Source organism: Lampetra fluviatilis, chromosome 3 (genome assembly GCF_964198595.1).
Source record: "Lampetra fluviatilis chromosome 3, kcLamFluv1.1, whole genome shotgun sequence".
In the NCBI taxonomy this organism is placed as follows: domain Eukaryota; kingdom Metazoa; phylum Chordata; class Hyperoartia; order Petromyzontiformes; family Petromyzontidae; genus Lampetra; species Lampetra fluviatilis.
The window spans coordinates 24,433,162-24,445,889 of record NC_136277.1 but is presented as its reverse complement, the minus strand read 5'-3'; the positions used below and the strand labels follow the sequence as shown (position 1 = coordinate 24,445,889).

General features: G+C 44.2%; 1 protein-coding gene across 1 annotated transcript; it reads left to right on the top strand.

Annotated features, from left to right (window-relative positions):
• Positions 1-266: 266 nt before the first annotated feature.
• On the top strand, positions 267-12,252 carry LOC144955459 (AP-1 complex subunit mu-1-like). The gene is made up of 12 exons (XM_078885670.1): positions 267-420; positions 2,402-2,558; positions 3,342-3,409; positions 4,007-4,137; positions 4,611-4,758; positions 5,273-5,399; positions 5,769-5,911; positions 6,298-6,366; positions 6,786-6,944; positions 7,306-7,431; positions 7,776-7,851; positions 8,541-12,252. Exons 1-12 carry the CDS (start codon positions 379-381, stop codon positions 8,561-8,563), a joined length of 1,269 nt encoding a protein of 422 aa, XP_078741796.1. The 5' UTR covers positions 267-378; the 3' UTR covers positions 8,564-12,252.
• Positions 12,253-12,728: the final 476 nt, after the last annotated feature.

Sequence of the window (12,728 nt, the reverse complement as noted above, 5' to 3'; positions counted from 1 at the left end):
TAGTAAAGAGTCTTGATCTCAACCGCTACATGGAACGTGTGCAGGGCTTCATATCTCTCGTAAGCATGTGGGTATAGTGGGGGAATATAGTAGTATTTACACCCCCCCCCCCCCCCCCCATATCTAAGCCCATGACAGTTCGGGTTTAATATTTCAGCCCAGCCTCTGGGTTTTCGTGTCGCGTTGAGATTTGAACTTCCCGCCATCCCGGCCCCACGTGGCGCAAGCTTAATCCGGTGACGTCACCGCCGTGTCGACGTCACCGCGGAAGTCGCGCTCCCATTGGCCGAGGCGACGCCCTTGTGTAATCGGGCGAGCCGGCAACACAAATCGTTACAAACATTTTTTTGTCTATTTTATTTTAAAACAACAAGGATCATGTCGGCGTCGGGCGTGTACATTTTGGACCTCAAGGGAAAGGTAAAGATGAGCAACAATCGCTATTTTTTAAATGGAAAAACACGACGTAATATTGTCGGGAGGATCGCGTGAGGTTGAAGCCACGGGCTCGCCTGAATCTGGTGCCGGGATTGGGGTCCTGAGGTCGGCAGCGTTTGGCAAGCCGCCCCCCCCTCCCCCTACGGGGTCTCTGTGTCGCGTCGGTTGAGGGATGGGTTAAGAGTCCTTGGGTCTTCCCCTCTCTCGCAATCTCTCCATAATGTCGGAGACGCCGCTGACATTCCAGGCTCAAGGTTCAATCCCGGGGTCACTGCTCAAAGGAGCGTGGCACGGCGCGAGTTAGCGGCCCTCCACCAGCGGGTGGACATTCCACGTTCACATGGCGTGGTCAGTTTATCCGTGTAACGTTCCTCACGCTTGATTTGCTGACGTGCTTATGTTATCGGCCCAGAGTGATTGATGATGATGTGAACTCGGAGTCGTGCCACTGATGGCTAAAGACGCTCTCGCCTCCGTGTGTCTCGCCGCCCACCTCAACCTGCTCTTCCTGATTACATCAACAGCATTGCCCTGCCACGTTTACCACGAACTTCCAACTTGCTTATCCAACCCTGCCATTAAATCCCCAACCTTCACGTCGTGCACCTGTACTCAGAGGTCATACAATACAAATGATTAGAAACATACGATACGTGTGCCTCCAAAGTAATCATGTTTCGTTCCGTTTTTCCTCAGTAACTTAATTAAACTGATCAAATACATTGCAGACATTCAATCACCGGAATGTCAGGAACATGTGGTTGTTGTTTTTCTTCCAAACAATCGCCATCCCTTACAATAAAATTGCTGCAACGTGGAACGAGGGCCAGAATCGTTCACGGGTAAATGGATTCATCGGCGTCACGTCGCCACATTTGCGTACAGCTCCTGTAACGGACGGGCAGTGTCGATTTCAAAATGTTTCCCAGGTAAGGAGGAGGTAATTCGGTACTTTGTTGGACCGAACACGAAAAAAATCTGCCTCTGGCAGAGTTTCTTGAGCCGAACTGCCCATTGGCCCCAAATGTCAGGTTGTGCGGACTGTCACTCACAGGTCCCCATTAATATTTAGAACAATAGACTCTTTAAGTATTCAGATTGTTTTTTTATGTACTGCGCGTAGTCTTTTTTTACAGTGTGAACCTGATTACTCACAATTCACAGCCGCTTCTTCCAATACTGGATGTTAGTCGAGGGGGTTGTTTGACCTTTGACCATACTTCACCTTGCTGGTCACTGAATTGGTAAATTGGGGGGGGGGGGGAGCAGGCTCGCGTCAGATATCACCCGCCGCTGATACTCGCCGTGGCAGGTAATCGAATTTTCGTGGATTTATTCCGATTATGTCCAATTGTTTAGTTTGTCCTTAAAGATTGTCTCGGTCCTAAATGCGTTATTTCACAATAAAGTATACTGTAATGGGCATGCAAATGTGTCGCGTTAGTAGGATGCATGTTTAAAGGGCAATATCTCAAACAGATTTAAATTTGAATGAAAGGCACCTTTTTGAAAAAAGTTTATTTAATATCTAGCAAATGTCACGTTGGCTTCGGACTGCAGTCGAAACGTCTGGATACATTTCTGAATAAATTGAACGTGCTTAATTTACGCATGTAACATTTTACAAGGAAGTAATAAAAACATTATTGAGTAAAACTAGCAGGCATTTTGAATTCCAATTTTTATACTAACCGTTTCAGGAATAGGCCTTCAAATGACAGATAGCTGAAACGTTAACTCTCATCATGTATGTATGTTGAACTTCTTTCACATTGTACACAGCACACCGTGCTAATCGGAGGTGCGGGGGGAAAGACAAACTAAACACAAAACGCATAATTTATCAGCGTTATCAGTAGCAACATCACACACAGCAGCATCAATATCATCCACCTCATCATTCCAAGTTGCCTTTACTTCTTGCCAATGGACGTCCCCGTGGATTGTGCGGTGTCATGCGCAGACCCTGATCAGCAGGAACTACAGGGGCGACGTCCCCACCAGTGCCGTCGATGCCTTCTTCTCTCTGCTCACCGAGCGCGAGGAGGAGGGCACCCTCAACCCCGTGCTGTCTCACGGTGGCGTACGCTTCATGTGGATCAAACACAACAACATCTACAGTATCCTGTATGGGTGGAGAAGGGGAAGGGGGATGAGGTGAGGGCAAGGTGGGCGGGAGGGCGTTAGAGAGGCAGGCAGAGATGTGGGGACAGAGGGTTGCACCTAAGAGGTGGCACACAAGGAGAACAATAAGGAAAACTGCAAAGTTGAGAAAGAGGAGGTGATTTGTAAAATGTTGAGGTGGTGGATTGGGAGAATGAAAGAGGAAGCGGATGAGGTTGAGTTTAAGGAGGTGGTGAACGTTTATAGGTTGAGGTGGACAACATTGAGGTAGTGAAGGACATTGACAAAGTTGTGAATGTTGACGCGTTGCAGTGGTGGGTATCGAGATGAGGGATATTGAGATAGTAGACATTGAGGGGAAGGTTGAGAAATTGGTGGATATTGAGGTGGAAGTCATTGATGGATTGAAGTGGTGTAAGAGGAGGCTAAAGAATTTGAGCACAAAGTTGACAAGCTCGATGTCCATAAGAGGTTTTTTGGGTTAGATTGCGTAAATATATAAATGTGTCATTAAAACCCGCCACCACCCGACACAGCCAACTAGTAAGGGTTGTCACGTAAACAGAAAGTGGCCAATTCGTCACTAGTACAGCACACCGGTATGTTGGAGAGCCAAGCCACAACATTTACAATCTGAGTACGACGTTGCGCCAGTAATTACAACTAGCTTCATCAGGCAACAGCCAGATTTGTGGAGAAGTCTAAAAAACCTCAATTATGGATGATATTGGTCGCGAAAGCCTACGTGTTAAGCTTGATGTCCTTAACGTTTTGTAAAGTTGTGGCGACGACCAACAAGAATGCTAACGTCGCCCTCGTCTTTGCTTTCCTGTACAAGACTGTTCAGGTGAGCACCATGAACACCATCATTAACAGACTCAATATTACAACACCATTTCTGCCATCATCAACATCATTCATATTGCAACACCATCATCAATATTACAATACCATCACTATCATCAACATCAATATCACAACGTTATCACTGTTGATTCACCATTGCACATTACACACCATCAACATCGAGGACAATTTGAGAATATCTGATCACTTGTCCAGTGGTGTCCTTCCCTCATCTCCAAATTATGACATTACTATAACAACAACAATAACAGTTACTTCAATAATTGTTGTAACAACCACAGTGAAAATTGCAATTACTATAGTGACCACAGCAACCTCAACAACCACTACATCTAAACAACAAGCACTTCAACCACCATGACAACTATTACTACAATAGCTACAACCACTCCAAACACCCACAACCAATGCTGCAGCAATGACAAAATAACTACAAATATTTTAACATCTACAACCACAGTTATAGCATCTACTTCCACAATATCTTCCCATCTCTCAATGTCTCCCCACAATCCCATGTCTCCATTCTATCCTTCCCCTTTTGTGTCCCCGTGTCTCCCCATATATCCCCTTGCAGGTATTCAATGAGTACTTCAAGGAGCTTGAAGAGGAGAGCATAAGGGACAACTTTGTGATCGTCTACGAGCTTCTGGACGAGATCATGGACTTTGGATACCCCCAGACGACAGAGAGTCGCGTCCTGCAAGAGTGAGAGCCATGTGGACATACTGGGAGGAGGAGAGAGACACGGGAAGCACAAGGGAAACATGGGCAGGAGGGAGACGCAAGAATAAGGGAGGTGCAGGGGGGAAAAAGAATGACAAGGACAAGGGAAACAGATGAGCAGCGAGACAGAGGGAGCAGAAAGGAGACACAGGAAGAAGAGAGACATCGGTGCGGTGAAGGCAGGTATTGGTAAGAGAGATACAGGAGAAGGGAGACACGGGGATGAGAAGGGAGACAAGCAGAATGGAGACATGGAAATTAGAATACACAAGAATTGAGGTGAAAGCAAGACACAAGAATGCAATCATGGGAGAAGGGAGACACCTAGAGATGCTGGGAAGCATGGGGGGAGTAAATATGGCTCGCCCACTTTAGCCTCCACCCACTGTACTTGATTGGCATACCTCTGATACCCTCCTCTGCGGCCACCCCCTCTTATCACCCAATTGGTGTAGATACATCACCCAGGAGGGGCACAAGCTGGAGGTGGGAGCACCTCGCCCCCCAGCAACCGTAACCAACGCGGTGTCGTGGCGCTCCGAGGGTATCAAGTACCGCAAGAACGAGGTTTTCCTCGACGTCATCGAGTCCGTCAACCTCCTGGTGAGCGACGCCGTGTTCCCAATATTTGCTCGTAATCGGGTTTTTACGTTATCTACCATTTTTACCCAAATATTTGTATTGTTCTGATATCAGCATGTAAATTGGTATAATTTAAATGTAACTATAAAAAATTTGTATCTCATGAACCGATAGTTTTGTGATCCAATTCACTGCAAGTTTGTGCTATTTTGAGCTAATTTCTACATCTTTGTGTTATTTCTATGTTAATTGCTGTTACACCATTTATTTATGTTTTAAATAACCACAAATTGACCCAAATTTTATCTGTTTAAAAAAAAAAGTCGGACCTTTATTAATTTTTCTATATCCAAGGGTCATATATTTTTTCATACTTTACCCACCTTTTTAAATGCATGATTATTCCTTATTTTGGGCTGATGTATTTTTTGAGTTAGCTGCTTTTTTTCTTCCTTGTTCATTAAATCAGATGTTGATGATGTTGCTCCTGCTGACTTATGAAGCTATTGCTGTTAATCATTGTGTGTATTTACAGGTGAGTGCGACAGGCTCGGTTCTGCGGAGTGAGATTGTAGGGACGGTGAAGATGAGGGTTTTCCTGTCGGGAATGCCCGAGTTGAGACTCGGACTGAACGACAAGGTCTTGTTTGAGCAGACGGGACGTGAGTTATCACATCATGGCTATCATGAACATCATCATAATCACCAGTAGTAATATCAGAATCATCAGCATATTATTATCATCAACATTAGCTGCAAAAGTATCATCATTATCAACCTCTCCGTTACTGTCACCATCATCGTCACTAGCATTATAATCAGCAACAGCAGCATAGCAATAGCATCATTGCCATCCTCACTTTAATCACAGCTGTCCCTCAACATCGATCACGTGTTCTTGTTTCACTTGTCTCCCAGTTTTCTGTGTGTCCGTGTGTCCTAATGGCTAATGTCTTCCTCTGCATCCCATGTCTCTCTTCTCTGTCCCCATGCCTCTCTTCTCTGTCCCCATGCGTCTGTGTGTCCCCCAGGAGACAAGAGTAAGGGAGTGGAGCTGGAGGATGTGAAGTTCCATCAGTGCGTGCGCCTCTCTCGCTTCGACAACGATCGAACCATCTCATTCATCCCCCCAGATGGGGAGTTTGAGCTCATGAGCTACCGTCTTTACACACATGTAAGAACTTCTGGATATGGGGACAGAGACATGGAGATACACAAGGTCACACAGGGAGTTTGGCCTGTTACACTTACACATAAGTAAGGTACAGGGGACACAGGCACACGAAGAAAAGGGAACACATGGAGGACATAGGGACATGGGGAGTTTGAGCTGCTGAACCACCATCTACACATGCACGCATAGCACACAGGAACGTGGCGGGGCACAAAGGAATCCAGAGATGCATTGGGGGACACGTGACTACTGTGACACGGAGAACACATGGTAACATGGGATACACACAGACATGAGGACTTGGGGATGCACAGGAACATGTGCAGGGGAGGGAGACCTGGAGAAAAGAAAATGATGATGCTGATGGCGGTTGTTGATATCTCCAGGTGAAGCCCCTCGTTTGGATCGAGTCGGCCATTGAGAGGCATTCGGGCAGAATTGAATACATCGTCAAGGTGAGCTTGTGTGCTCCGCCAACCTAAACACGCCAATACTGTGAACTGCATACCCGTTAATTTGTATATAAAATCAATAAATTATTAAATGTACTACCACGTGAAATGTATCATAATTAATGCTCGGTAATTGAAAATGTAGAATTTTTCTTGTCCACAATTCCATCATCTACAAGTTGATTCTTGCTGTTATCTGTAAATGTATCATTTAGAGAGCTCAGTGGCCAAACCAATAATTTAATCCAACTATATATAATCCCACCTGTTAGTACATGGCCGGTCGGAAGATTTGGTGTCAAAGGCCACCCTCTTCTTAGAGGATTAGAGGGGGTTTTATTGAATGGAAGCCCAGTGGGACCTGTGGTGGGGATGGGGGGGGGTGAGCGAATTCGTGTTGAGTGGCTTGATGTCCCGCGCAGGCCAAGAGCCAGTTCAAGCGCAAGTCGACGGCAAGCGGTGTGGAGATTCGAGTCCCAGTCCCCGCCGACGCAGATTCCCCCAAGTTCCGCGTCTCCACGGGGACGACGGCCTGGATCCCCGAGGAGGGAGTTCTCGTGTGGACAATCAAATCCATGCCGGTGAGACAAGGTCACAGGGACGTGGGGACAGTGTGTCTGCCCGTATTTCCCTTCACTTCTCTGCTCGATTTATCCACTTGTCTTTCACCCAATCTCCTGTCGCCACCCATCTCCTTTATTTTCCCTCCTGTCTCAAGTCTTCCCCGGTCGCCCTTGTCCACATATCTCCCTTCACTTCTCTTTGTGCCCCTCTTCTCCCTGTGTCTCCCTTCTCTTCCCTGTGTATCACTTCACTTTTCCTCATGTCTCGCCGTGTCTCCGCTGTCCTCCCTGCATCTCAACTCACCTTCCCATGTCTTGTCTCCTCTCAGTGTCTTCCCTCTACTCCCCGTCATTCCCCTCTCCTCCCCATGTCTCACAGGGTGGTAAGGAGTACTTGCTAAGAGCTCACTTTGGGCTGCCGAGTGTCGGTGCAGAGGAATCTGACGGCCGGGCCCCGATCACCGTCAAGTTTGAGATCCCATACTTCACCACATCTGGCATCCAGGTGAGAGTGACACTCGATACATAATGGCACTCCTCTCATCCACAACAATACAGCAGGTGGAGGAATGTACTATGCTTAAGTAAAACTGCAGATGATGAGAGTTTCAATCCTGTTACCTGAAACAACATTCTATCCTGTCTCAAATGTGCTTGTCCCTCTCATACATACATTATTTTATGATTATAATTATTCGATTATAGCAGGACAGTAGGAGGTACCCTTTTTTAATTAGGTGTCTTCCTTATACTTGTTTCTCTCCAATGTCACCATGTCCCCTTTGTCCCTTAATTCCCTTCTTCCTCCCTGTATCTTCCACCTCCCCATGTCTCCCCGTGTTTCATCAGGTTCGTTATTTGAAGATCATGGAGAAGAGTGGTTATCAGGCACTACCGTGGGTTCGGTACATCACACAGAGTGGAGGTGAGATATCTTCATAATGGGTGTGTCGGAGACCCTGTGCCATCAGCTCCATTTTCATATGTGAAAAAAATATATCAGGTCTGGTGTCACTGTGGTCAGAGGTTAGACCTGAAATCAGAATGTATGAGTTAATATCCCAGTTGGGCGTTGATTCAGCACATCATCGGCAGCATCATTAGCCGAAGCAGTATTAATCATAATCCCGGTTTTTTGGGTTAGATCGTGTAAATATATAAATGTGTCGTTAAACCCGCCACCACCTGACGCAGCCAATTAGTCAGGTTTGTCACGTAAACAGAACATGCCAATTTCTTTACTAGCATAACACACCGGTGTGTTGGAGAGCCAAGCCACAATATTTACAATATGTGTACTCAGATTGTAATGTTGTGGCTTGGTACTCAGATTGAAATATTGTTCGCTAAAGCCTACGTGTTAAACTGAGCAGTAGTATTAACCTTAGCAGTAGCCGTGGCATTTTCACTGACATGATCAGCAGCCATCTGCAGAAATGGCAGAAGCGGAATTAATACCGTCAATATCAGTAATATTAGCACCATCAACATCAGCAGCGGTAGCAGTTGCATCACCATCCGCACCACCATAATCAGTCTATAGCGATTTACCCCGTTACTTTCTTGAGCAGAGAGACAACTTCACCTTGTGTCTAATTTTTTGTGTGTGTTCAGATTACCAGCTCCGCATGCAGTGATGCGAAAACAAAGGCGAGGTTCATAATGGCTGATGGGTGGTTGAACACACAACCCCAGCATTTGTTCTATTAATGCGGACAAGTGCATCCATCTACTCTAATAAGGTCATCATCAACATCTATGACCTGTCCACTGCTGCGTGAAGGCATCCCCAAGTCGTCGCCATCCTTCAATGTCTTGCGACGAAGAGATACATTGAGCTGCACACCAACTGATCTCATCGTTGGGTCTCTTCGGTGGTGTTCGTCTTGGACATGTGCCTCCTTTTGCTGACATGGTTTGTCTTCTAATGATGTGTCCTGCCCAAAACCCACTTTTCTTAAGGCAATGTAATTTGTGTTTGTTTTCTTTGCACACTTTTCAGCTTTTGCTTCATTTTTGTAATATTTCATGTTTATGATCCATTTGTCAAGGCAAGTAATATGCACCGATTGAAAATGTTATTTAGGTGCATTGGTTTGTTACTTCTCATTGTAAAATTCACTCCGACCTGCTCACGCTCACCTCTTTATTTCTTCATTTCCATCCCAGACCGCCTTTAATAACTGACCTGGGTACACATACTCTGATGTCTTTTTCAGTTATTTTCCTTGAGTAAATATGTTCATTTGTTTAGTGGACACGATATAATTATGGACATGAACAGTTACATCAAACTATACAATTACATAAAGTCCATATCTTAATATAATTAAACAAGCCAACAGATTACATAAATATACGTTGTACATGTTTTTACAAAACTATATCAATTGCCATAATTATGACGCCATGTCATCAACTGACAATAATTTATAATATAAATTACCCATACCTTCATTACACATGCCTTTATCCATGCCTTTATCCATGCCTTTATCCATGCCTTTATCGCCTCTCGCCTTGTCTGCAACTCTTCTCTATATCCTCCCCAAATGCCTCTCCAAATGCCAGATGAGCCAGAGTGCCGCACTCGTAAACAAAAACCACATCACTCACATCCTCGGATACCCTCTACTGGTTCCCAATACAGTCCCACATCAGCTACATGCAGTCACTCGACATCTGAAAGATCGTCCTTGTCTTTGCCTCTGCCTAGTGCTTCTTATTTCATTCGACTCCCCTCCACCAACCTCGCAAGGGCTTCTGTCAAAGCCCTCGGCCTAGCTCGATGGGAGATCGCTCATTCTTTGCTCTTGTTCTCGTCACCTAGAATTCAAGTTCATGTATTAGGTATAGCCCTGTGAGCCATTCGGTTCTTGAATCGGGTGCAACCGCAACAAACAAAAACACATCTTAAAGTGAATATGTGACTGAGTGCAAACAGAAAATCCAAGAAAAGACAGCAAAATCTTGCAGAAAAAAACACCGTACACCAACGCTGTGTGCAAAAATCCCAGTGGGATGCAAGTCAAACAACAACAACCACAAGACAACTTAGATTAAGGCCATCAGTCTAACTCTGTACTACAACAAACAAACATGGCTAAACCAGTACAGAATTCCCAAATTCAGCCTTAAGAGATCCCCCTTCTACTCTGCTTATGACTGACCCCTCTTTTTTACGACGCGTCTTCAATCGCACCTTACCGTAATTATATCAACCTCCCTTTTTGTGGTCCCCATAATGCATGGCCAAACTATTTTGTTACAGCATCTGGAGATGCAGTTGGAATGTGACACTACAAGGGTTATTCGCGGTAAACCTCCACTTTTAGTTGTAGTCAATTTAAAAGTGAAGTGAATGAAACCCTGTTTATCAAGGTGTTCCTCTGCCACGCGTACACATGTCCAATGTATGCTGTAATGCCTGAATGGGAAAAAACATTGAATTCTTTAGAACACAGTTCTATTTTAGGAATTCTGCTTTTGCACCCTCATCCCTCTTTACCGACTTGAGTACATCTTGAAACCCTTAGCACCGCTCAACACCACACTTCTGTATGCGAGACACCTATCGGCGACTTTTACAGCTCACCTGTAAAACTTCACCAGATACTTCTACGCAATGCTGCTGGTCCCACGTGACGCACAGTTCACCGCCATCTTAGAAATTCACAGGCTGCTTTGCACAGCAGGGACAACTCTTCAAACAGGAATTTCCAGAAGTTGCCACCAGCACTGCACAAACTTTCAACAGCCATCTGTCATTCTTGTGTTTTGTAATTAACACACAGTTATGACGATTGACACATCTACTTTGATTAACATAATGAGAATAATGAGTTTTCTGTGAAGACATTTACATGTCGTTACATTTAAATGAACATACCACCATATTACATTGCAATCAATATCACCAATTCACATCAATATCAATGAACAGTATTTCCATTTAATGTAAAACATTTTCAATGTCAGTTTTCAAGTGACGGTTAACCTATTGACACGATTATCCTTCAGTTAACATCGTTATCAGTTAACATCTTACATTTTTTTCAGGAATTAATGAGAAATAAGACAAGTATGATATATGGGCTGCCACCTGGTTTGAATAAGGGTGTCAATCGCAAGGGGCAATGACGGTCTATGAGTTACTACCTTTTTAATCGACGGTAATACAATTTGAATACTGTAAAAATATTTTGAAAGATGACAATTTAGAAGTGGAATTGTTTTTGCTAAAATTTTATTGTGATAAAAGGAACAACAGAAAAATGTATGTTACCGTTTTGTTTGCTTTCCTTGAGTATCGGTTTGGTAGCGTTTACACGATATGTCTTGATGTAAAAACGTTTTTCTTTACATCACAGCTCCTCTCTAAATTCATTTAAAATAACGACGATAAATACGGATTGCTTAACATGCAACCTAATGTGCCATTGTGCGCGAGTTGTACAATTAACGTCTAAAACGTAATCTCGCCGCAAGCTGTTTCTCGCATGTTTTTCAATTTACAAAGCCCGTGGCCGGACACAAGCAGAGTGGCACTGTAGCAAATAATATCAATCAAGAATTGCAAAGTGTTTCAAGGTTATCACATTTCAGGGCGATAACTCCTATTTGTGTCTGTTTTGTTTGTGTTTGCTGAATGTTGAAGAAACTCAAAAATAGAGAGACTATGGAGAGAGAGAAAGATAATCCGAAAGAAAATCAGAAAAATTAAAGAAATGTGGGGGGGGGGGGGGGGGGGGAAATATCAAAAAGTTTAGCAATCTTGAGATTTTCTTTTGTATGTAGAAAAATTCTAAAAACAATCCAGAGCATACCACCAGGTTAGGTGCCTGGTTCCTTCCACATGTTTCCATATGTTAAGCATTACTTGTGGGGAAAGTCATGTTTAGTGACAACGTGATTGAGTGGTGTGGGGGAGTGAGATGAAGCTTTTTCTTGGATTTCCTAGATCCTTGTGACATTGATGGACCAGTGCCTGCAACTATATCAGTTCACCAGCCACTCATCGTCTTGCCAGGCCACGGGCTTTCCCATCACCCCTCACGGTTTGCGGTGGTGGTTTTTTTTTGCGGGTTCTAGATATACGTTATTAAACATTTGATATTTAGCTAAAGCGATATGTTTACTAGACTTATGTAATGCAGGTTAATGCTGTCATGGAATATTCCTTTAAAAACGTGTTATTGAGAATGTTTTAAAATTGTACAAATCCCTATTTTTTCCCCCAAAAAATTACTGGATCCCAGGTGTCCCTTCGAAATATTATTAAACTCAATGGCTCTCACCTGGTTAAATAAAATACTTTGAATTGAAATTGCCTTTGCTTATCCACTGTTTCACTTGCTATATGACATCACAGCTATTTATGCAGAGCAAAACATGCAATATGTTAATGCATTGAATTTTTTAAAATATACTGTATACAGTCGTGCAAATAACTGGAAGTGGACTTTGCTTTCTATCGGCTTTATGGTGGCATTCCACGGGAGTCAAATAACTTGTGCTCAATGATGGGGATTGTAGATTTGTGTAAGTGTTTAGCACGAGACTCGAGAAATGTAAAACTGTCTCCCCATTGGCTGGCGTAGCGCGGTTGGCATGGTTCTCCTGGTGCTCGGAATGAAATGGGGCCCTCTATTTAATGTTCGTCCTGTCTGTAGCCCAGCGGCTTGGCTGTTTCCTCCGGGCCATGTTTCTCGGTGCAGCTGCACCTCCCCCACACTGCTGTAAGCTACCACTGCCCAAAGAAAGAAATCAATACAACATCCAGACCATGGATTTTTGGGCATC

Bases quoted from the DNA above. Each gene is read 5' to 3' on its own strand.
- LOC144955459 (XM_078885670.1), top strand. From the start codon at position 379: ATGTCGGCGTCGGGCGTGTACATTTTGGACCTCAAGGGAAAG. The intron at 421-2,401 runs GTAAAGATGAGC...TGTCATGCGCAG, and splicing joins TTTTGGACCTCAAGGGAAAG to ACCCTGATCAGCAGGAACTA. The intron at 4,138-4,610 runs GTGAGAGCCATG...CAATTGGTGTAG, and splicing joins GAGAGTCGCGTCCTGCAAGA to ATACATCACCCAGGAGGGGC.